Source organism: Delphinapterus leucas, chromosome 15, assembly GCF_059928025.1.
Source record: "Delphinapterus leucas isolate spDelLeu-1000000601 "Yukka" chromosome 15, BTC_Dleu_Yukka2, whole genome shotgun sequence".
Classification (NCBI taxonomy): domain Eukaryota; kingdom Metazoa; phylum Chordata; class Mammalia; order Artiodactyla; family Monodontidae; genus Delphinapterus; species Delphinapterus leucas.
This window is the reverse complement of record NC_143143.1, coordinates 58977455-59001761: the sequence shown is the minus strand read 5'-3', so window position 1 is coordinate 59001761 and position 24307 is coordinate 58977455. Positions and strand designations below refer to the sequence as shown.

General features: G+C 42.7%; 2 protein-coding genes across 5 annotated transcripts in view; both read right to left on the bottom strand.

The window, feature by feature from the left end:
* UBOX5 (U-box domain containing 5) overlaps positions 1-23939 on the bottom strand; it is a 33583-nt gene extending 9644 nt beyond the window's left edge. For 2 of the 3 annotated variants that reach the window (XM_022592868.2, XM_022592866.2), the window contains exon 1: positions 22211-22318. The gene's annotated coding sequence lies outside the window, so the exon portion shown is untranslated. Of the gene's footprint in view, positions 1-22210; positions 22319-23842 lie in introns of those variants that run through there. The other variant, XM_022592867.2, reaches the window with a different exon arrangement.
* FASTKD5 (FASTK mitochondrial RNA regulator 5) lies at positions 2-23932 on the bottom strand. Of its 2 annotated transcripts, none has more exons than XM_022592859.2 (2): positions 23843-23932; positions 2-14863 (listed from the first exon to the last, which is right to left on the bottom strand). In XM_022592859.2, the coding sequence occupies exon 2, from the start codon at positions 14824-14826 to the stop codon at positions 12382-12384; it is 2445 nt and encodes an 814-aa protein (XP_022448567.1). In that variant the 5' UTR covers positions 14827-14863; positions 23843-23932; the 3' UTR covers positions 2-12381. The 2 variants fall into 2 exon arrangements, with proteins under 2 accessions (XP_022448567.1, XP_022448565.1); XM_022592857.3 differs by lacking the exon at positions 23843-23932 and adding an exon at positions 22211-22317.
* Positions 23940-24307: the final 368 nt, after the last annotated feature.

The window sequence follows — 24307 nt, the reverse complement described above, 5'->3', positions numbered from 1 at the left end:
ATGAAAAAATAAAACTTGGTATTAGACAAGTTAAAATTCAAATCTAAACTTTTAGGAGTTGATTCATAAGATCAGCTTGGTGCTTTGTGACCACCTAGAGGGGTGGGATAGGGAGGGTGGGAGGGAGGGAGACGCAAGAGGTAAGAGATATGGGGATATATGTATAGCTGATTCACTTTGTTATAAAGCAGAAACTAACATACCATTGTAAAGCAATTATACTCCAATAAAGATGTTAAAAAAAAAAAAGAGATGAGAATCAAACAGGATAACAATAAAACTTTAACATACACACACTCTCATGGTCTATACTCTCTTTTTGTATACTATATGGGATACTGGGAAATTAGTCACTGAAAAATTACAAAGCAGATTTCTTTTGCAGACTGTGTAGTTTGGTTCTCTGGATGACAGCTGTTCTAAAGCCCCAGTGGAGGCAAGGGCCTATCAGCTCTGCAGGGGGATCCCCACAGGAAAGAGAGGGTCAAAAGTGGATGAGCTCAAAGAAAAAAGAGGACTACTTAGCCAGAAGGTTTAGAATGAAAAGGGTCACAGAAAATAATCATAGTGGTGCTATGCATCATTGTCATTTAACACTTGTTAATGCAATTATGTTTTCTTATTAACACGAAAACAATTAGAAGAATCAAAAATGTGGTTATTGAGAAGTAGAAAATCTTAGAGTTGAAAAGCACCTTAAAAGAACATCTAGGAGCTTCCCTGCTGGCGCAGTGGTTAAGAGTCTGCCTGCCAATGCAGGGGACATGGGTTTGAGCCCTGATCCGGGAAGATGCCACATGCCGTGGAGCAACTAAGCCCGTGTGCCACAACTACTGAGCCTGCGCTCTAGAGCCTGCGAGCCACAACTACTGAGCCCACGTGCTACAACTACTGAAGCCCGCGCACCTAGAGCCTGTGCTCTGCAACAAGAGACGCCACCGAGATGAGAAGTCCACACACCGCCAAGGAAGAGTAGCCCCCACTCACTGCAACTAGAGAAAGCCCGCACGCAGCAATGAAGACACAACACAGCCAAAATTAAATAAATAAACAAACAAACAAAATATACAAAAGAACATCTAATCCAAATACAGCTGACCCTCGGGACTTCCCTGGTAGCACAGTGGTTAAGAATCTGCCTGCCAATGCAGGGGACATGGGTTCGATCCCTGGTCCAGGAAGATCCCACATGCCGTGGAACAACTAAGCCTGCATGCCTACAGCCTGTGCTCTGCAACAAGAGACGCCACTGCAATAAGAAGCCCACGTGCTGCAATGAAGAGTAGACCCTGCTCACTGCAACTAGAGAGAGCCTGCGGGCAGCAATGAAGACCCAGTGCAGCCAAAAATAAATAAAACAAACACATCTGACCCTTGAACAACACAGGGTTTAAGGGCACTGACCCTCCACACAGGTGTTGAAAATCCACGTTTATCTTTACAGTCTGCCCTCTGTATTGTTTCCACATAAGTGAATTCAACCAAACTCAAATTGTGTGGTACTGTCGTATGTATTTAGTGAAAAAAAATCCACATGTGAGTGGATCTGCATAGTTCAAACCGGTGCTGTTCAAGGGTCAACTGTAGTCATTTTGATGACCAATAAGCAGGGTGAGGGAAATGGATGAAGGTGGTTAATAGGTACAAACTTCTAGTTAAGATAAATAAGTTCTGGGGATGTAATGTACAACATGGTGACTACAGTTAACACTGTATTGTACATTTGAAAGCTCCTAAGAGACCAGACCTTAAAAGTTCTCATCACAAGACAAAAAAAAAAAAAAAAAAAGTAACTATGTGAGGTGATAGATGTTAACTAAGCTTATTATGGTAATCATTTCACAATATATACATATATTAAATCACTATGTTGTACACCTTAAACTTATACAATGTTATATGTCAGTTATAGCTCAATAAAACTGAAAGAAAAAGACTAATGTCCAACAGCCTTCATCTTTCTCTGTAGAGAAGTAGGGAAGGCACTAGAAACATCCCTCCCAGTGGTAAGCCTCTCCAATGGATTTGAACTCCTTGAATGAGGCCAGCCAGCCATCTATGCTTTTCCATCTAACAGACAAGGCCATGAAAAACTCCCAATAGCGACAGGGCCACCCTCTGGGGTCTTGGTATTGTCGTGCTCAGTAAGTGCCACTTGCAGAGGCCAGGCATGTTGGGCATCCTGCAACATTTTAGTGAGTAGTTTCTGCACAGTGAAGATCTGCCATGAGACCTGTGAATGTTTATTATCTCAGCCTAGCCCCTATGTCAGTTTTACATATAAACACAGAATATTTTTTTTTTTTTTTTTTTTTGCGGTACGCGGGCCTCTCACTGTTGTGGTCTCTCCCGTTGTGGAGCACGGGCTCTGGACGCGCAGGCTCAGCGGCCATGGCTCACGGGCCCAGCTGCTCCGCGGCATGTGGGATCTTCCCGGACCGGGGCACGAACCCGCGTCCCCTGCATCGGCAGGAGGACTCTCAACCACTGCGCCACCAGGGAAGCCCCTGACAGTCCACATTTGTAGAAGTCTGCATTCATGTTGATTCTACATGTTGGTAAAAGCTTTTGATTACTTTTTTTTTTTTTTGGCTGTGCCACGCAGCTCAAGGGATCTCAGTTCCCCAACCAGGGATCGAACCTGGGTCCCCTGCAGTGGAAGTGAGGAGTCTTAACCATTGGACCACCAGGGAAGTCCCTCAGTTATCCTATTGAGCTCATTGATTTTAACAAAGTTTCAGGGACTTGGGGGGGCAGGAGGTTCTACAATCTCAATAACAATGAGAGCCTCTTTCTTAAAATGGTAACTCTTATTTCTGTCTCTCATCTTACTATACTAGCTAGAACTGCCAGAATTATATAAAATAATATTAGAGTTGCCATGCTTGTTTTGTTCCCATTAGAAAACACCTCTAGTGTTTCATCTTTGAACATAATGCTGATTGTTAGACTGAAATATTCTTTCTATGTTAATAAAGCACTCTGATTTTCATAGGTTTTTGAAAATCAGGGATATGCTTTGAATTCTGATTGTCTCTATATATTGAGTTTTATTATTTTTCTTATTTGACAGATTAATGAGATATAACACATTTTCCAATTTTTAAAAATAAATAAATTTATTTATTTATTTTTGGCTGTGTTGGGTATTCGTTGCTGTGCGCAGGCTTTCTCTAGTTGAGACGAGCAGGGGCTACTCTTTGTTGCAGTGCGCGGGCTTCTCATTGCGGTGGCTTCTCTTGTTTTGGAGCTCGGGCTCTAGGCGTGTGGGTTTCAGTAGTTGTGGCACGGGGGCTCAGTAGTTGTGGCTTGTGGGCTCTAGAGTGCAGGCTCAGTAGTTGTGGCGCATGGGCTTAGTTGCTCCGCGCCATGTGGGATCTTCCCGGACCATGGATCGAACCTGTGTCCCCTACATCGGCAGGCAGATTCTTAACCACTGTGCCACCAGGGAAGTCCCAAAATTTCCAATTTTAAGCCATCTTTTTATTCCTAAGATAGGCTCTAGTTGGTTGTGGAAGATTGTTCTTTAAATGTTTTTCAAACTCTACTGAATTTGATTGGTCATATTTAATTTTAGATGAGATAACACTGCACATTCATGTAACATTTACAAGCCCTATGCTAGGAACTGGAGTGGAGATAAAAATGAAATGGTCAGGTGGTGAAACTATTCTGTATGATACTGTAATACATGGCGTTATACATTTGTGAAAATCCACAGAACTGTACAACACAAAGAATAAACCTTAATGTAAACTATGGATGTCAGATAAAAATAATATATCAATATTGGCTTACCAATTATAATAGATATACCACATTAATGCAAGATGTTAATAATAGGGAAACTGTATGCAAGGGAGAGGACGTATATGGGTACTCTCTGTATTATTTGATCAATTTTCCTGTAAGCCTAAAACTACTCTTAAATAGTCTAATAACAATAATAAAATAATAATAATAATAATAATGATTGGGGAAAAAGTGACTGAAAACAAATTAGGACTGGAGAGCAAACTGAAACAAGTGACTGTGTCATTACAGGATTAGAGTAGCAGATCCTTTAAAGAAAATCTTACAAATCATGGTATCTGTTTCTTTAGGAAATAGTGATGTCCAAACACTGTAGGATTCTATACGACTCCGGTTGCCACTGAGGTCTGTGCATGATCTTTTCCTCTCTCTTGTTCCAACACTCCTGATCTTTTAAGGCAAGTATTTCCTGCCTTAATGCTTAACACAGAAAAAAAAGAATGGCTCACCATATGAAAATGCAAACAGTCTCATCCAGGAAGACGGCCTCCTTAGCTCTGCCTAGGAAATAGCCAAGCTACCTGAATTCACTGCAAACACTCTCCAGGGAATACTTACAAATTATAGACTCCTTATCCAAATTTGGCATCTAAGTACAAGAGAGACCGTGTCTGAGTATAAGCTGGGGACCACAGACCATGGCTAAAGTGCCCTGCAGTTCAGTGAAGCAGCTTGAAGCCAGACAATATGGCCTTATAAGATAGTAAGATAATAAATATTTATAAGCAGATATCAATTTTCATTACAAAGATTTTTTTATTACAAAATATTTTAGATTAAAAGGTAAAGAATATAACATAGTAGACATTCTTCTACCCACCACCTAGATTTAGCAAATGCTAACATTCTGCCATGTTCATGTCTCATTAATGTACCTTAATGATAATTTACCATGTATTATCTTGCAACATGCTTTTCTATTAAGCATTATTATTTTAAGTTTTTTCATGTTGAAATGTGTATATCTAGTTTGTTCATTTTAACTTCTTCATAGTATTCCACTGTATGACTAAAACACAGTTTATTTCTCCATTGACCTATTATTTATATTTTTAATTTTTTTACTATGAAAAAAAGCTGCAGTAAATATTCTCTATAAGTCTTTTTGTGGGGAAAAAAAGTTAAATAACACGGTCCTGTCCTCAAGTCTTGAAGCATTACAAACTTCCTTCCAACAGTGATTATGGAATACAAAGGTTTGTAACAGAGCTTTTCACAGATGACATTAAGAGTAGGGAAGGATGGTCTAATCAATGTTTTTCAATTTGTTGTTTTAAAATCAAGTTATAGGTTGAAGAAGAGAAATATGAACTAAAAAAGTACAAAATACCAAAGTGCACATAGTGCATTATTTCAGGAGACTTTTGTTTCAGTTTTATACAAATACATATAACAAATATATACTAGGTTCAATATAAAATGTACTGTGGCTTTTGATGAAAAAGACTGAAAACATTGGCCAAAGGTATACCCAGAAGTCAGGGAAGAATTCACAGGAGTAGCGTTTGAACTAGAGACAACTAAGACACATGTCTGACCTCACGGACAACTTTGAAGGACAGATACCACATACTAGTGGTAAATCGTACAGTATGTGCTTGACTATAGGAGCCAAGAGACAAGAACAGGAACAAAATAGGAAGGGCACTAGGGAGAAGGACCAGTAAGACTCAAGGCACAGAAACAGGACAACGTGAGGCCAATCCAGGAAATGCTGAATATGCCACTTAGCTGGAGGAAGCAGGGCTGGAAAGGCATAGTTATAGTGCAACATTACTACCAGGAATCTGACAATGATAGGATCTACTGATCCTACTCAGATTTCACCAGTTTTACACGTACTCATTTGTGTGTGCCTGTTTATTAAGTTCTGTGCAATTTTATTCTATGCACAGATTTATGTAATCACTTTGTGTGTGCCAAAGTCAAGATACAGAACAGTTCCATCACAAGGATCCCTTGTACTGTCCTTTATAAATCCAAATACTCTACTACCACAGAAGTCTTAAAGTTCCTCACCCAGATCTAAGCTCCTCAACTGAAGACTCCAGTTTAATTCCACTACCCACACTATAAGAAACAAACTTGAGGGACTTCCCTGGTGGCGCAGTGGTTAAGAATCCACCTGCTAATGCTGGGGACATGGGTTCAAGCCCTAGTCCAGGAAAATCCCAGATACTGCGGAGCAACTAAGCCCATGCGACACAACTACTGAGCCTGCTCTCTAGAGCCCGTATGCCACAACTACTGAAGCCTGTGCTCCTAGAGCCCATGCTCCACAACAAGAGAAGCCACCTCAATGAGAAGCCTGTGCACTGCAACGAAGAGTAGCCCCCACTCGCCAAAACTAGAGAAAACCTGGGCGCAGCCAAATATAAATAAATAAATAAATTTATTTTAAAAAGAGGAAGAAGAATGAGGCTCCAGATACATGCTCTGGAGTATTTCTTGCAGCTGACAGCCCCTACGGGACTGGATGTCCACACGGAGACAGACCTTTCTCCTCTGCCTCCCTGTACCAGGCTGAGGAAGGGAAAATGCAAGGGAAGGACTAAGAAGGGACCCAGAGGTAGGGTGACCAACAATATGGTATACCCAGGACTGAGGGTTTTTTTCAGAATGTGGAACTTTCAGTGCTAAAACCAAGAAAGTCCCAAGCAAACTGGGACATCCTATCTGGAAAGTTTCTGTCTGTGCTTCCTTGGAGCTTAAAGCAGCCAAGCAAACCTTTTTGTTGCTGATGACTCAGAACCTAGAGGTGGGGAAGTGTGAAGGGATAACTTAGAAGAGAATAAGGTGACCATGACACTTTCTGGACACATGTGCATCCATCTTCCTTTGGCTTACAAAGAAGTTGCCATAGCTGAGTTATACAAGCTGATTTTTGAGTCTCATGAAAATGTAATGGAAAGTAATTCTGGCAGGTGCACATATTTTAAAGACTAGGGTCAAACAGGTTACAGAATAAAAAAAAAAGATTACCTGTCAAATAAGAGAAAAGCATTTAGCATCAAAGAGTGGGTGGAATACCAAGGCACTGAGCAATTTCATAAATTGGGCATTTCAGCTTTTAAAGAAGTACAATACTTCTTATAATTTCTAAATTGAGTTACTGGTCCATCCAAGTAAAAAATCTGACTTGTGTGCATTTTTTTATAGCTGGTTAAAATGAAAGACAGCTGTCCCAGCCTATCCCACATAGTCACCCACAGATGAGAGGGAAGCAGGAAGACCAGAACCCAGGTGTAGGCCCAAAAGAAGCTTGCAATGTTATACATCTGGAGCCAATTCACCCTTCAAGAGCTTAATATGTGCAAGATACTCTGCTAGGCACAAGTGGACACAGTTTTTACTCTTAAGAAACTCACACGATCAAAACAAGGCACAGATGGGGAAGGGTTCTAATACCATTTACTCGGTACCTTAATAGCAGTGTCAGAAAAATTATATGAGAACCCAGGTAAGGCAACCAAGCTCCTCACATACAAACCTGACCCTAACTCTGTCCTTCTCCTCCAGGGCCTTATTCCATCTGTTCTTGCCTCTCTCTTGAATCTTCAACTTATCTTTGACTATTGGACCCTTTCCTCAACATGTAAACAACAATTCAAGTCTCTTCTGGCCCCATCAGCCACCTCAAAAGAACCCAGCCTTGTCTTTCTTAGGGTTGTCAATTTAGCAAATAAAAATTTTAAATGCCCACTTAAATCTGAAATTTGGATAAACAATGGATTTTTTTTGGTTGTTTGTTTAGTATAAGAATGTTCCATGTACTACTTGGGACATACATTAAAAAATTATTTATTGCACATTCAGCAAACTACGAATAGAAAGGAACTTCCTCAACACAATAAAGGACATTTACAAAAAATCCACAGCTAATATCATACTCAGTGGTAAAAGACTAAAAGCATTCCCCCTAAGATCCAGAACAAGACGAGGATGCCTGCTTTCACCACTACGATTCAACTTTGTCTAGAAGTTATAGCCAGAGCAATTAGGGAAGAAAATGAAATTAAAAAGTATCCAAAGTGGAAAGGAAGAAGTAAAACTATCTCTATACATAGATGACATGATCCCATATATAGAAAATCCTAAAGAATATACATATATACATACACAAAACTTACAAGAGCTAATAAAAGAATTGAGCAAAGGTGTAAATCAGTTGTATTTCTATACACTAGCAATGAGCAATTCATAAAGGAAATTAAGAAAATTCCATCTACAATAGCATCAAAAAGAATAAAATACTTAGGAATAAATTTAACTGAGAAGGTGCAAAACTTACACACTGAAAACTACAAAATGTTGTTGAAAGAAATTAAAGACTGGACTTCCCTGGTGGCGCAGTGGTTAAGAATCCACCTGCCAATGCAGGGGACACGCGTTCGAGCCCTGGTCCGGGAAGATCCCACATGCTGTGGAGCAACTAAGCCCATGCGTCACAACTACTGAGCCTGCACTCTAGAGCCCGCGTGCCACAGCTACTGAAGCCCGTGAGCCTAGAGCCCGTGCTCTGCAACAAGAGAAGCCACCGCAATGAGAAGCCCGCGCACCGCAATGAAGAGTAGAACCCCACTCGCCACAACTAGAGAGAAAGCCCGTGCACAGCAACGAAGACCCAACGCAACCTAAATAAATAAATAAATAAAATTTTTTTTTTTTTAAAAAAAGGAAAGAAATTAAAGAGCTAAGTAAATGGAAAGACATCCTGTGTTCATGGGTTGGAATACTTGATATTAAGATTGAAAAGCTACTAAACATCATCAGTCACTAGGGAAATGCAAATCAAAACCACAATGAGATATCACTTCACATCCACTAGGATGGCTATTTTTTTTAAAATAGCAAAGATGTAGAGAGGGCTTCCCTGGTGGTGCAGTGGTTGAGAGTCCGCCTGCCGATGCAAGGGACGCGGGTTCATGTCCCGGTCCGGGAAGATCCCACAGGCCGCGGAGCGGCTGGGCCCATGAGCCATGGCCGCTGAGCCTGTGCGTCTGGAGCCTGTGCTCCGCAACGGGAGAGGCCACAACAGTGAGAGGCCGGCGTACCGCAAAAACAAAAAAACAAAAACAAAACAAACAAAAAAAAAGATGTGGAGAAATTGGAAACCTAGTACTTTCTGGTAGGAATGTAAAATGGTATAGCCACTGCGGAAGTATGGTGGCTCCTCAATAAGTTAAACATAGAATTAATACATGACCCAGCAATTTCACTCCTAGGTATATACCCAAAAGTACTGAAAACAGGTGTTCAAACAAAAATTTGTATATGAGTGTCCACAGCAGCACTATTCATAATAGCTAAAATGTGAAAACAACCCGATGTCCATCAACTGATGAGTGGATAAATAAGATATTGTATATATATGAAATGGAGTATTTTTTGGCCATAAAAAAGAATGAAGTACTAGTAAATGCTATAACATGGATGAACCTTGAAAATATTATGCTAAGTAGAAGTCAGACACAGAAAGCTGCATATTGTACAATTTCATTTATATGAAATATCCATATATGCAAATCCATAGAGACAAAGCAGATTAGTGGACAGGGTCTGAGGAAGGGGGAAATGTGGGGTGACTGCTTAATGTGTATGGAGTTTCCTTTGGGGGTGAAGAAACTTCTGCAAGTAGATAGTGATGACTGGTTACACAACACTATCAATGTACTAAATATCACTGAATTGTACACTTTGTTTAAAATAGCCAATTTTACATGTATTTTACAAAACATTATTCACTACTTATCTGAAATTCAAATTTAACTGACCATACTATATTTTATCTGGCAATCCTAGTCCCATTCTAAACCCTGCTCAAATTTCCCCATCCCTTCAAAGGTTCCCAAGGAATTGCCTCAATATTTGCAATCCATTCCTTAACTCCACTCATTCAACAGGTGTGCAGTCTGGCTTTTGCCCTGACAATTCAATTCAAATTGCTATTGTTAAGGTCATCAGTGATATACAAGTTGCTAAACTGACTGAAGATTTTTCAGTTCTTGCCTTAATTGCTCTCTCCCTAGCAACTGACTATACAAACCCTTTCCTTCTTGAAATACTCTTTACCCTTGGCTTCTGTGCAGTGAAAGGTTAACTCAGCAGGTTTGGGGTATTCAAGTCTTGCACGTTCCAAAGAAACGTCACCAAGTCCTGGGATATAATCTCTAAGCCTTTGGAACACTGTGCCTGATAAGACTGTTTTATATACATCTAGGACCTCGGGCCACACCAGATAGTTTACATTAACAAAGTAATTTATGGTGGGAGCCTTGTGTCATGCTGTATAAGCTGGACCTCTGGAGGGGTTGGGGACTGAGTAACTAAGGTCAGCCATGTGGGCACTCACTCCATGTCTACATGACTGACCCCAAATAACAACCCTGCACACCAAGACTCAGGTGAGCTTCCCTGACTGGCAATATCTGTACATATTGGCAAACATCATTGTTGGGATGAATTAAGAGCAGACTGTATGTCTCCACTGGACAAGGACAACTGAAAGCTTGTGACTGGCCTCTCCTAGACTCTACACTATGTGCCTTTTTCTTTTGCTGATTTTAATCTGTATCCTTTCACTATAATAAACCATAACTCTAAGTTTTTCTTAGTTTTGTGAATCATTCTAGTGAAAGTGGTCTTGGGGAGCCCAGACTTACTTCTATGCCCCTATTTTTTCCTAAGTCTGATTATCTAACTGTTCTTTTCCTGCCTTTATCACTGGATCCCTTTGCTTTGCCCTCCCTATAAATTCTGGTATTCTACTCTTGGTCATCTTTTCCCCTCCCTACCTGCAATAACCTACTTTCCACCTGTCCTAGGAAATTTCACTCATGGTTCTGCCATCTGACCTCATGCCCACTTGAGACCCCAGCCTGGACCCTTCTGCCTAGAGGCCCATCTCAGCATGATCCGGGCAGACTCAGCATTAACTCTGTACCCAAACACATCTCCTGCTTTAGTCTCAATTTTAGTTGCTGACTCCCTATCAATCTAGGCACTAAAATCATCATTCCCCAAACTGATCAATTAGCAAGTATTGATCTTTTTCCCCTTCCAAACATCTCTGAAATTTAAACTTTCCATTCCCATAATTTGGGCCTTCATTGTCTCTCACATGAGCTCTTGCACACATTTGTGAAATATTCTCCCTGATTGATCTCACACACCCCCCACCACTCAATCTAGTTCTATCCTGCTTTTTACCTAACATTTCTAAAACATGAATCTCTCCAATTACTCCCCGACTTAGACCCTTTAGAGGCACTCTAGCCCCTGTAAACCTAGGCTCTTTAGCAAGGCCATAAGGCTTGTGACCCAGATATTCTCTCTCTCTAGCCCCACCCTCTACCTTCCTTCTACCCCCAACTCTCCAGCAATGCCTAACCACTCTAAATTCCCCGACCACACTCACTAAACATGATTATGTTCCAGGACCCATTCTAGGCACTGCAGATAAATTCTAGACAAAGTTAACTCAAGGAGCTACCTTCCAACAGGGAAACCAGTAAGTAAATAAAGAATAATTTCTGATACTGCTGAATGCAATGAGGATAATGAAGCTGAAGGTGATAGAGCATGATCAAAGGCCAATGGGGTAATTTTAGTTAGCATGGATGGGGAAATGACTTTTGAGAGGAAACCTAAATAATGGTGGGAGGAGTCCATTTTAAAACAAATTCTCATAGACCCCAAGTGTTTATAAAAGTTACCTGTATCAAGTTTCTTACATATATATAATCTTCTTATGCTTGTGGCTCTAATACAAACCTGAAGCCCCCTAGACTACCTATTATGGGAGTAATACATTTCCTTCTTGTCAGAGCTACTTGCCATGAAAAACATTCTGCCTGGTCATCAGATTTGGGAACCACTGGCCCAACAGGCACTCATGTAATTCTACTCTTCTAGGTCCAATTTTAAGGAGAAAATGTCCTTGGGAGTGGGGCGAGGAGGAATTATATAAGAGAAGTAGAAATGCAGACAAGGGAGCTAAGAGGAAGATATTAAGGTAATTCTGAAATGGCTCTTTGAAACAGGAAGAACGAGCAACTAACGACAACCAACCAAATCTAAATGAAAATGAAAAGGACTTTAATTTTAGAGGGTGTGAAGAAAACATGAATGGGGGAAAAATGGTGAAATGTAAGTGAAGCTGTAAAAGATTCTTACTTAAAACAAAGTATAAGAAAATCACTTATTTAAAATGAGCTTTAGACAATGCCTGACTACACTTCTGTCCTAAAAATTCAAAATAACCATGAGATGAGGCCGGTAAACTGAAAGGAAAATGAGATAGGAGTTACTTGACCATAAGACATTTTAAGATGTTTATTATTTACCTGCACAAATTAACAGAAACTTATACAACTGAACCAGGTTACAATTAATTCACAGTAACTAACGTATGCTAGCTTCTATCTGCCACAGACAAGAACACAACCAAGTCTCCTCAACAGATGATTTTATTACCAAATCTACATTCTGGCTTTTATAACTGTTTCACAACACCCGGCACAGTGCACATCTACAGCATTTATGACTAGAAATGACCCTGAAGGCCCTTCAGAGAGCAGAGGTGAACACTTTCTCATGGAGAAAGGCCAGCTTTTCTAAGCGAGTTCGTTTCAGTAGTGGGAGCCATTCCCAGTGAGATAACTCCACCACATGGTATCCAAGCTGATTCAGCTGCCGCCTCTTCATATTATGTAGTCCAAGCAGATCCCTGGAACCATAGCAATACTGGTTCTTGTTTGTCAACTGAATAGCCAGCTTCACTTGTGGGGCCTGCCTGCAGGCCGGGGGGCACAGGCCAGCCATCTCCATGGCCTCCAATCTGTCTGCCGTATTGCAAAGGGAGCCCCCCATAGGTATGGCCGACTCCTCCTCTAATTTCATGGGCTGCTGCCCACTGTCTGACTCAGTTTCCCCCTGCAAATGCCCTCCTGATTTCCCTTTTAGTAGCTGATTCATCAAATCATCTGTAAGGCTGATTCCCACATGCTTAAGCCTTAATTTGGCTACATCTTCAGTTGGTGTGGCTTCTCTGTTAAATGGTAATGGCTTCATGTTACCATCAAGCTGAACCTCTAAATCAGAAGATCGGGTATGAGGCAAAATCATATGGTGTTTGACATACTGGGGCCCACCCAACATGGTCTCAAGTAAAAAGAGAGCTTCTAGGAATTCAGGCTTTGAGTTCATATCCTTCCTTGCTAAATTCCACAGCATTTCCAATGCCTTTTGCTGAAGGTGAGAACTAAGACGATTGCCTCTGTAATCTGGACACTCAATGCCAACTGTACCATCAAGAGTATAAAGCTCCTTGGTGACCTCAAACTTACTTCTCTCTTGAGCTAACCTGACAAACCCTGGACTCAAAGCGAAATCTATGAGCTCTACTGGAAAGTACTCAGAAAATGCCAGGCCCAGCAGGCAGGTGAGCAGGTGTTCTGGGTATCGGTTGAACTCAGGCATCTTTCTGTGAATCTCATTTATCAGGCTAGAATAAAACTCTTCTGCATTGGGTGGCTTATAATTCAGAGTTCCAAATGACCACAGAATCTTGGCAACATCTTTACTTCGACAGTATGCTACCCTAGGAGGCAAAGAAGCAGCTACAGCATTCATTACTCCTTCATCCAGGATGCGTAAGGCTGAGCAGGCAAGAGTCAGGTGCATGACACCTTGAACTCCCAGGGAAGGAATTCGCTGAGGAGCAATCTGTCCAAACTGCTTCATGAAATTTACGTGATCCACATGAGTGAAACGGAACATTTTAAGAATATTCACTAAGGCATAACTACTCAGATGCTGCATGTCAGCACAAGCCAGGTCTCCAATTTTCCGCATGACAAATTCAGAGAGACTACTACTAGATTTAAAAAACCCCAAACAGATTGTACCAACCTCCTCTAAATTAATCAAATCTATATACTTGAGGATTAATGATTCCAATTTTTTCATTAGGTCCTGGGGTGCCTGACGACTTTCACCTATAATATAAATTAAGTGAATCAGCTGGGACAAGGATAGCTCTTTCCAGTGCAAATTAAGATAACTAAAAAAGATTTTTAAAAACCGAGGTACTCTGCGGCCCAAGTACCGCCAGAGGTCAGCCACCAAGAGAAGTTGATCCAGACTCACCTCCCATACCTTATGGCAAAATTTGGTTTCAAACACATCTAGCATTGAATGGGAATGAGGAATTCCTAAACTGACAAAGGCTTTCAAAATACTGATCAGATCTGGGGCATCAAAGAGATTTATGTTTTTCACACTCAGCTGGCAGAGCACAGCAAAGCTGGCACTGGACAGCAAAACAGGATGCTGCTCTGCAGGCAAAGAGCTCAGCTTACAAAAATAGTCAGCAATAATTTGAGGCTGGAGATTATCTTGATAAACTGTGACTTTGTGCAAAATTAGTTCACCTTCTGAAACAGACAGGGGCTGACAAGTCTCAGACCTGTTATAGCTGTGAAGCTGGTATTCTGGTCTTAGCTGTAGGAAAACTCGAGGGTCTTCAAAGGAATCAAAAGTTTCTACATCCTCTTCATCAACTCTCATGGCCCTGGGTGAGCCCGGCTTCAACGTGCTGGCCTTAGAGGCAGAAGCCCTGCTGAATTCCAAACCGGGGAGGGTACTGCTAATTGTCAGAATTCTCCCAGAAGCAGAGGTGCTACAAATGTTAACTTTTTTGGCAGGATGGCAGAGGCTGTTTTCTGGAGAGTCCTGTCCTTTGCGCCATGTGCAGCTTCTCATATTCCAACATGCCACACTTTGGGTTGCAATGTAGGTAAAAGGATTGCAAAAAGCTCGATATCTTAAAGGTTTTAACAGTTTGAGAGTGGCTGCCATTCTGGTGTCAGAACTGATCATTTTGGCAGTCAGAACACAGTCCTCACTGGTTTGACCAAGCAATTTCTTGTTTACATGGTTCTTGATTAGAGCTGGATGAGAAGGCATTCCACAGAAACTGCCTGGAAATCTTCGGCATATCACAAGAGCCATGGATCACAAATGACTGGGCCAGAATTGGTGCCAGATACTGAAAGAAGGGCAGATGAAGAGTAAGTGGCTTCCACCTATCATAATACCAAAATTTACACACTATAAAAATGGATTAAAACTACACCACTGTCCACTCAAGTAAGTTCAATGCTGGTGAACGCCCAAACCACAAAACAGCATACATCAAGGATAAACCCCATGTACCTTGAGTAAAGGCACAGGAAAGCCCCAAACGCAGGGTACTATTGGGCAGTTCTTTGGACTGCTCCTCAGTCTGAACTTCCTTTGTCCTCTGGACAGACTTCCTTTATGCTTAGAAACAGCTGTTCCACTAACATCCAACAGGAAGGAGGCAGGCAGATTTCCAAAAAGAAAGCTGGGAACAAAAGTGAGCAACGTATTCCACCTCTTTGATATCAACACATAAAGAGCACACTTGGAGAATAAGAAAGTTGGTAAAAGCTGCCATACTAACAGCTAAAGTAAAAAGTGGGATTTGGGGTAAAGTTTAGTTAATTATACCCACAATAACCTTCCCTGTTCCTCCTTTTGATTACAGAATTTGGTTGTTCTAATGCTGCTCCTGTACCTCTTAGAAGATGCCTATCCTCCTTCCAGACCTCTCCAGTCTAAATCACTATCACAGAGTAGTCACGTACTTGGGAAGTAAACTCAAAAACTCACTCACAAGGAATGAAATTGTGCCATTTGCAGACATGGATAGACCTAGAGACTGTCATACAGAGTGAATTAAGTCAGAAGGAGAAAAACAAATATCATATAATATAGCTTATATGCGGAATCTAGAAAAAATGGTACAGATGAACTTATCTGCAAAGAAGAAATAGAGACACAGACGTAGAGAACAAATGTATGGATACCAAGGGTGGGGAGTGGGATGAATTGGGAGATTGAGATTGACATATATACACTACTATGCATAAAATAGATAACTAATGAGAACCTACTGTACAGCACAGGGAACTCTACTCAGTGCTCTGTGGTGACCTAAATGGGAAGGAAAACTAAAAAAGAGGGGATATATGTATATGTATAACTGATTCACTTTGCTGTACCACAGAAACACAGCATTGTAAAGCAACAATACTCCAATAAAAAATAAAAAACTCACCCACTTTGGTGGGGGAGGGCAGAAGGCCCAGGCCCTACTCACTGTCAATTCATGGGTGGGACACAAAGAGCATCTCAAAGCTGGGCTCAGGGAGCACCAATTCATGCAACTGCCCTGCTGACAAGGGGACAGCACAGCTTTCCTCTGGAGGAGGCAGATTAGCAATGCTTCCAGTGAGTCAGGTGTTGATTATCCTGCCTGTGAGCAGCCCAAGTCCCATTTTTCTCCTATAGTAGAAACCATGAGAGGCTATGAAAATGACTCTGCTGTACTCTTGCTTTCAATGTTTATTGTCTTTCCCTCCACTTGAGAAATACCAAGGCCCGACAAAGAAAACCCAGGGAGCCCTAAGCTGCCAAGATATGGACCAGACAGGGCTCTTGCTGCAGAAAATCCCATGAGGGTTCTGAGGGTGCCAGAATGACTTTCTGAAATGCCCAAGCAACCCCCGTCAGTCCCTTCCTTCCAGAGCCCACAGCATAAGAAATAGAGGACTGCAGGGCAGGCCAGTAGCATTTTTCAGGTAGCCCAGCTACACAGGCTTCTCTGGATGGCAGAAATGTATGCTCTAATTTCTTTGTGAACCAGAACGGAATTCTCTCATGCCAAATCTTTATACGCTTGGTTTCTTACTGTGGCCTGGGGACCATTCTGCCCACTATGTTTCAATCTGTGGGTCCAGATGCTATAGATCAGGTGTTAGCAAACTATGGCTCAGAGCCCAAATCCAGCCCTCCATCTGTTTTGTTTTTTTTTTTAATTTTTTAAAATTTATTTTTATTTTTGGCTGCGTTGGGTCTTCGTTGCTGCGCGTGGGCTTTCTCTAGTTGTGGCGAGCGGGGGCTACTCTTCGTTGCAGTGCGTGGGCTTCTCATTGCGGTGGCTTCTCGTTGCGGAGCACGGGCTCTAGGCATGCAGGCTTCAGTAGTTGTGGCGCACGGGCTTAGCTGTTCCGCGGCATGTGGGATCTTCCCAGACCAGGGCTCGAACCTGTGTCCCCTGCACTGGCGGGCAGATTCTTAACCACTGCGCCACCAGGGAAGTCCCCTTCCATCTGTTTTTCTAAGTAAAGTTTTATCGGAACATAGCCAGGCCATTTGTTAAATATTGTCTATGGCTGCTTTCTCACTACAAGAGCAGAGTTGAGTAATTTTGACAGAGAATATATGGCCTGCAAAGCATAAAATATTTACTATCTGGCCCTTTACAGAATAAGTTTGCTATAGACCATTAGCTTACTCCTATGAATGCATATGGCCCACTTTTTAAAAATTAGAAAACATCAGAAAAACAGTACTGAAATAAATTTTTCTTGAACACTTAGATGATAATTAAAGATTTATGCCTCAAAATAGTCACTAGGAATCTCAATTAATATTGCAGCCCAGGCATGGTGGGAACAAAGGAGAGAGCAATTAATGGAACTCTTCAGCTGACAGGGCTTTTAAGAATACCTGTTTCAGAGGACTTCCCTGGTGGTCCAGTGGTTAAGAATCTGCCTTCCAATGGAGGGGATGTGGGTTCGATCCCTGATCGGGGAACTAAGATCCCACATGCCGCAGGGCAACTAAGCCCGCATGCTGCAACTACTGAGGCCGTGCACTCTGGAGCCTGTGTGCCACAACTAGAGAGAAGCCTGCACACCACAATGCCCACATGCCACAATAAAGGTCCTGCGTGCTGCAACTGAGACCTGACGCAGCCAAATAAATAAATATTAAAAGAAAAAAAAAGAAAGACTACCTGTTTCGGAACCTGGAATCTAAATTTAATTCAACACAACGTGCAACTAAAGCAATTGTTCAAAGTCCTTCTTCTCATCTTGGGAACTAGATCTGAAGAAATAACTTAAAAAAAAAAAAAGACAAAAAAAAATTTTTTTAAGGGGATTCCCTGGTGGCGCAGTGGTTGAGAGTCCGCCTGCCGATGCAGGGGACACGGGTTCGTGCCCCGATCCGGGAGGATCCCACATGCCGTGGAGCGGCTGGGCCCGGGAGCCATGGCCGCTGGGCCTGCGCGTCTGGAGCCTGTGCTCCGCGGCGGTAGAGGCCACAACGGTGAGAGGCCCGCGTACCGCAAAAAAAAAAAAAAAAAAAAAAATTTTTTTTAACAATAGCAAAAAACTGAAAACCCATTATGTCTCTCCAGAACGAGGAGGGTGATTTACAGAATAAGTGTGTGTCAGGCATCAACACATGAAAAAGTACATACAAACAGTCAGTGGAACAAACAGAACACAACAAGTGCCATCACTTAAAATATACTGGGTTGGCCAAAAAGTTCATTCGGGTTTTCCCAAATGAACTTTTATAAAAGGAAAGTAACTATGTAGCTTCTTTGTTGGGGGACTTTCTGCTACACCTTTGATAAATTCACTTTTTTTTCCTTTTTATTGGGGTTAAAACTGTTAAATAGAAGAGTACATGGATTAATTTAACAAATACTTTTATAAATAATATAATTTTAAAAGCACATTAAATAATTTAAGTTACTGCAATTAATACTACCTAAGAGTACTTAATGAGATTACTGTATGTGGTCCTGAAATGAACAAAAGAACCACGTGGAACATCATTTGACTGGTGTAGATCCAGTGTTTCGAATTGATGTGGCTCTTTTTGATACAGGCTAAGGGACTTCCCTGCTGGTCCAGTGATAAGACTTCACGCGTCCAACGCAGGGGGGCGTGGGTTCCATCCCTGGTCTGGGAACTAAGATTCCACATGCTGCGCGGCACAGCCAAAAAAAAAAAAAATACAGGCTACGTCCCAAGATGGAAATAACAAGAGCCACAATTGTCTCAGGGTCTCCACTGTGGCAAGCCTTGAATGAGCTGCTTTATCTGCATCAGTTCCAATCCTTACAACTTTTCTGTAAGGTAAGTTTTATTATCTCCATATTGTTGATAAGTAAAAAGAGTCTTCACAAGATTAAGAAACCTGCTGAAGATTACACAGCCAAGGGACAGAATGCGGTTTGACATCACATCAAAGATTATCTGATTCCAAAACCCACATTGCTAGTGTATTGGAGAGACAAGAAGGGGAGTCAGATTCCAGACAGGGGTGTGGGGGGGACCCCAAACAATCTATATGGTTTCCAGGTGCCAGAAAGCTAGAGGACTAGAACTGGGTGAGCCCAAAAGCCCCTCATACCTCTAATAGTGTAAGATTCCAGCTATCACTAGTATATACTACTCATAAAAAGAACAAAAAGAAAATCTCAAAGACCAAAATCTACATGAAGGAATGAGTTTACAAGATGCCCCAGTATCGGGCTTTCCTGGTGGCACAGTGGTTGGGAGTCCGCCTGCCGATGCAGGGGACACGGGTTCGTGCCCCGGTCCGGGAAGATCCCACATGCCACGGAGCGGCTGGGCCCATGAGCCATGACCACTGAGCCTGCGCATCCGGAGCCTGTGCTCCGCAACGGGAGAGACCACAACAGTGAGAGGCCCGCGTACCGCAGAAAAAAAACAAAAACAAAAACAAGATGCCCCAGTATTAAGGTAAAGAGAACTATAATTGAAGTTTATACATAAGTTCAACATAGAAAGGAAGTAAAGGGAAACCCCAGGATAATGATGAAGATCCCAGGACTACAGCTGTGAGCAGACACAATGAGCAACTAGTTTATGCTGGAGGAGATGGATATTACATAGGAGAGAAGATTTACATTTCTGATGGGTAATCTGAGGATGAACAAGTAATAGGTAGATGGAAAACCAAGCCAGTAACAGCAACAAAAATGATTAATTCCAAACAACACAAAAAAGTTGTACAAGACAGAAAGTGTTATATTACTCTCCTTACTCAGCTGTAAACAATATTTACATAATCTTACTTATATAAACCTTGAATATCTGCCTCACCAAAAATTATGAGCAACCTATGTTGGGACATTAAAGGGAGGGGAAGTGGGGTAGAAGAAAACTGAGTAGTGATACAAGAGACCTAGAGCATCAAAGTCCATAACAAAGAAGTCAAAAGATTTTATAGACATAGATATATCCTAGAAATCAAGAAATAGAAACACAAATGTTATTTAGAAATACACCAATGAATGCCAAAAGAAACAGGCAAATAGTTGAAAAGTGACTCTGGGTAACAAAAATGGAGGGAGAAAAGAAAGGAAATTAATTTTAGTGTTATAAGATCTGTCAAACTATTTGCCTTTTTTTTTTTTGGCAGTGCTGCATGGCTTGTGGAATCTTAGTTCCTGGACCAGGGACTGAACCTGTGCCCTCAGCAGTGAAAGTGCAGAGTCCTAACCACTGGGCCACCAGGGAATTCAACTACATAAGCCATGTATTTTTCTTTCTTAATAAATTTATTTATTTATTTATTTTTGGCTGCATTGGATCCTCGTTGCTGCACATGGACTTTCTTTTAGTTGTGGCGAGTGAGGTCTACTCTTCGTTGTGGTGTGCGGGCCTCTCATTGCGGTGGCTTCTCTTGTTGCACAGCACGGGCTCTAGGCGCGTGGGCTTCAGTGGTTGTGGCGCATGGGCTCAGTAGTTCTGGCTCACGGGCTCTAGAGCACAGGCTCAATAGTTGTGGCACACGGGCTTAGTTGCTCCGCAGCATGTGGGATCTTCCCAGACCAGGGCTCGAACCCATGTCCCCTGCATCAGCAGGTGGATTCTTAACCGCTGCGCCACCAGGGAAGCCCCAAGCCATGTATTTTTAATTTAAAAACTTAGGGGGCTTCCCTGGTGGCGCAGTGGTTGACAGTCCGCCTGCCGATGCAGGGGACACGGGTTCGTGCCCCGGTCCGGGAGGATCCCACATGCCGCAGAGCGGCTGGGCCCGTGAGCCATGGCCGCTGAGCCTGCGCGTCCGGAGCCTGTGCTCCGCAACGGGAGAGGCCACAACAGTGAGAGGCCCGCGTATCGCAGAAAAAAAAAAAAAAAAAACTTAAATTTACAAAATGCATGTTCTAACAGGAAATTAAAGTGTTCTTCAAGAAGACAATCAGGGACTTCTCTGGTGGTCCAGTGGGTAAGACTCCGCGCTGCCAATGTAGGGGGCCCACGTTCCATCCCTGGTCGGGGAACTAGATCCCACATGCCGCAACGAAGATCCCACGTGCTGCAACTAAGACCCAGTGCAGCCAAAATAAATAAATAAAAATGAATATTTAAAAAAAAAAGACAATCAGTGAATAGAGAAAGCAACCTTGGGACTTCCCTGGTGGTGCAGCGGTTGGGAGTCTGCCTGCCAATGCAGGGGACGTGGGTTCAAGCCCTGGTCCTGGAGGATCCCACATGCCGCGGAGCGGCTGAGCCCGTGCGCCACAACTGCTGAGCCTGCACTCTGGAGCTCTCGAGCCACAACTACTGGGCCTGTGTGCCACAACTGTTGAGGCCCACGTGCCTGGAGCCCATGCTCCACAACAGGAGAAGCCACTGCATGAGAGGCCCGTGCACTGCAACGAGGAGCGGCCCTCGCTCTCTGCAACTGGAGGGAGCCTGCGTGCAGCAACGAGGACCCAACACAGCCAAAAAATATTAAATAAATAAATAAATAAATACTTTTTTTTTTTAAAAAAAGAAAGAAACCTACATACTCAAGGAAAATGCTGAAAAGTTATTTCTAGTACAAGCACTTCCTATTGTCTGCAGAACTTCTCTGTGGATGCCCAGTAACAGAACGATGACAAAATAAATAATCTTAGAGCCATGCAGAGTGAAATTGCAAATGGCAAACAGCAGCTACTCACTTTTTCACCATGTAACTTTTAGCACAACTGTATAGACACCATATCTATGTATACAGATCTGAAATATAACCACTTCAGAAGCTGGGTATTAAGTACTGTGGAGAAGGAAAGGGAAGAAACACAAGGAAGATACAGAACCAATAAAGCAGAAGAGTGGGGGGAAAAGGCACTACAAAAGAGAGGAGGCCAGAATGTTTTGCCCAGATAGAGAAAAATATAGCTGAGAGTTAGTTCCTCCTTACGTAAGGGCTCCCAGACAATCCATAAGAAAGCTGGAAAGAGAACACTATGAGATGCCCAATCAATAACTCCCGATGTCTCCTCTAAAGGTTCAAATTTATGTGACATCATTTCACAAAACCCCTTTCCTAGTTAAGTGCCCCAAGGATACTCTCCTTCCCATCTCCTCTTTAGGGGTCCTAAAGAACCAGAGTGGAGCCTCAGAGACCACTGGACCAACCATGGCTGTTCTGAAAGGCACTGCCCAAACCACCCTGAATGATGTGATTTCACAAGAGCGAGAAATCTTACCTTTCCACCTTCCAGGTACAGGTCTGAGCAAGGCCGAATAGCTTCGTTTTAAACTACAGTCCAGAAGTTAGAGGAGGGGAGCCAGGCGGAGGAAGGCAGCCATGCTAACTGTAGATTAAGTATATGACACCCTCAGCATATTCAATTTACCAGTTACTGGATCTCATCCCTTAATTCTGATTTGATTCTTTTGCTAGAAAAATTTAACCCACTTATATCCTGATAAAATTACCACAAATAAATGGATACTTCAAACTCCATTTTCGTTTTAGCAAATAATATGTTGAGTAGCCCTGAGAATTAAAATAGCAAAAAACGAACTTCCTCTAGGCACTGCAGTCTACGAGAGGATTAACAAAAATCCCAACATGTAAACTACCTGCACCCACAACCATGTGAAAAAATTTCCAAATAAACAGTCCAAGTACCTATCACTGTTAGCACAACCGAACATTTGGCTTTATCTGTTTTCCTAGATTTGCAAGGCTGCACAGTATAGTATCTCAGACAAGTGAAGGGGAAGCATCAGAATTCTTTGGTATCAAAGTTGACTTATTTGCATGATGAATGACAAGGCTTTGTTGGGGACCAGGAAAAATAAACCAATGAATGGGGAAGAAAATCATACTGACAAATTAGATGTGCATAACTGCCAAAAACCTCACTTTCTCAGCTGTCTTATGCAGCACAGAGTCTTTAGGTTTTATTCTGGTCTACCAGGCAGAAGCAAATTCATCCCAGAGCTTGCCCAAGGCCATTCAGAGCAGTGAGTCACAGAATCTAGGTGACTGTTCTTACTATTCACAAAGTGTGAGCAAAGTGCAGAAAACATAAATTCAGATTCCAGCAGCAACAAATGACTAAAGCACAAAACATTAGCCATGTTGGTGCTAAAGCACTTGGCTCCAGCTCCACAGGATGAAGCACCGTCCAAGGGTCTGTAGTGAGCGGGCAATGAAGCATCACCCGAGGAGGCCCATGCACGTAACTGGTATGGAGAGGCCCCAAAGCTCCCTGAGTCAGGAAAGAAGAGCTGTGTCATGATTTGTACGGAAAGAGAAATGGCAATTATTTTTCTTATCCCTGGAGAGAAAAAAGGGAGGGGGACACCAATAACACCCTTAGACTTGTGCAACCAGAAACTATCTGTTAAAAAATGGGGAAAGGGTATATATCGTAGTGATATTTACTGAAAACTCAACCTCTCCCAGGTACTGAGCAAAATGCCGCAAGGCCTTGCTGCTCAAAGTGCGGCCTGCGGAGCAGCGGCATCAGCCTCACCTGGAAACTGGTGAGAAACGCTGAATCTCAGGCCCCACCCCAGGCTTACAGAATCCGAACCTCCAGATTCCAGTGAATCGCATGCAGATTGAAGTGTGATAAGAGAAGCGGCAGAATATCTCACTACGCTCTCACAAAAGACCTGTGAAGCAAGTACTGTTATCATCTCCGTCTCACAGAGGAAAACTCAAGGTTCAGGTAAGCAGCCTGCCAAAGGCCACAGAACTCCGGGTCGCCGAGGTTCTCCCTAGAGCCGGGCCTTGGACAGGTGCCCGCAGCCCGCGCCGGGAAGCGCAGCCCAGCTCGGCAGGGAGCGCCGCCGCGGCCTCCTCTCTGGCCGCCGTCACTCACCTGAGACTGTGGAGCGCGGGCGCCGCAACACCAGTCGCCACTCCCGCGAGCGGCCGCGGCTCGTCGACTCCTCCAGCTACCCCCGGGCCGCACAGCCCCACTTCCGGCCAACTGCCCGTTACTTCCGTATGCTGTGCGAGTTACGGGTGCGGCCGAGGCTCAAAAGACTCTGTCAGCGTTTTCCAAAGACGTTTTCCACAGGAAGATGTTGCTGCAGAGACAGGACCTACGAAGGGAAAACCGCGCTGTGGATGGACGGCTCTGAAAGTCACTGAATAGCCTAGATACAGGTTGGAATCTCAGACCGCTACACAGGGTTTATGGCCTTGGGGAAGTCACGTAAATTCTCTAAGCCAAGTTTCTTATCTGCACAATGAGGTAATCATGCATTTATAATAGAGATATATCTAGAAAGCGTTCTCAGGAGGAGGGTTAGTGATGGATAGACGAGCCTGTTAGGAGAAA

What these genes read in the sequence shown, in the direction of transcription:
- FASTKD5 (XM_022592859.2), bottom strand. Translation starts at nt 14,826, where the DNA reads ATGGCTCTTGTGATATGCCGAAGATTTCCAGGCAGTTTCTGTGGAATG.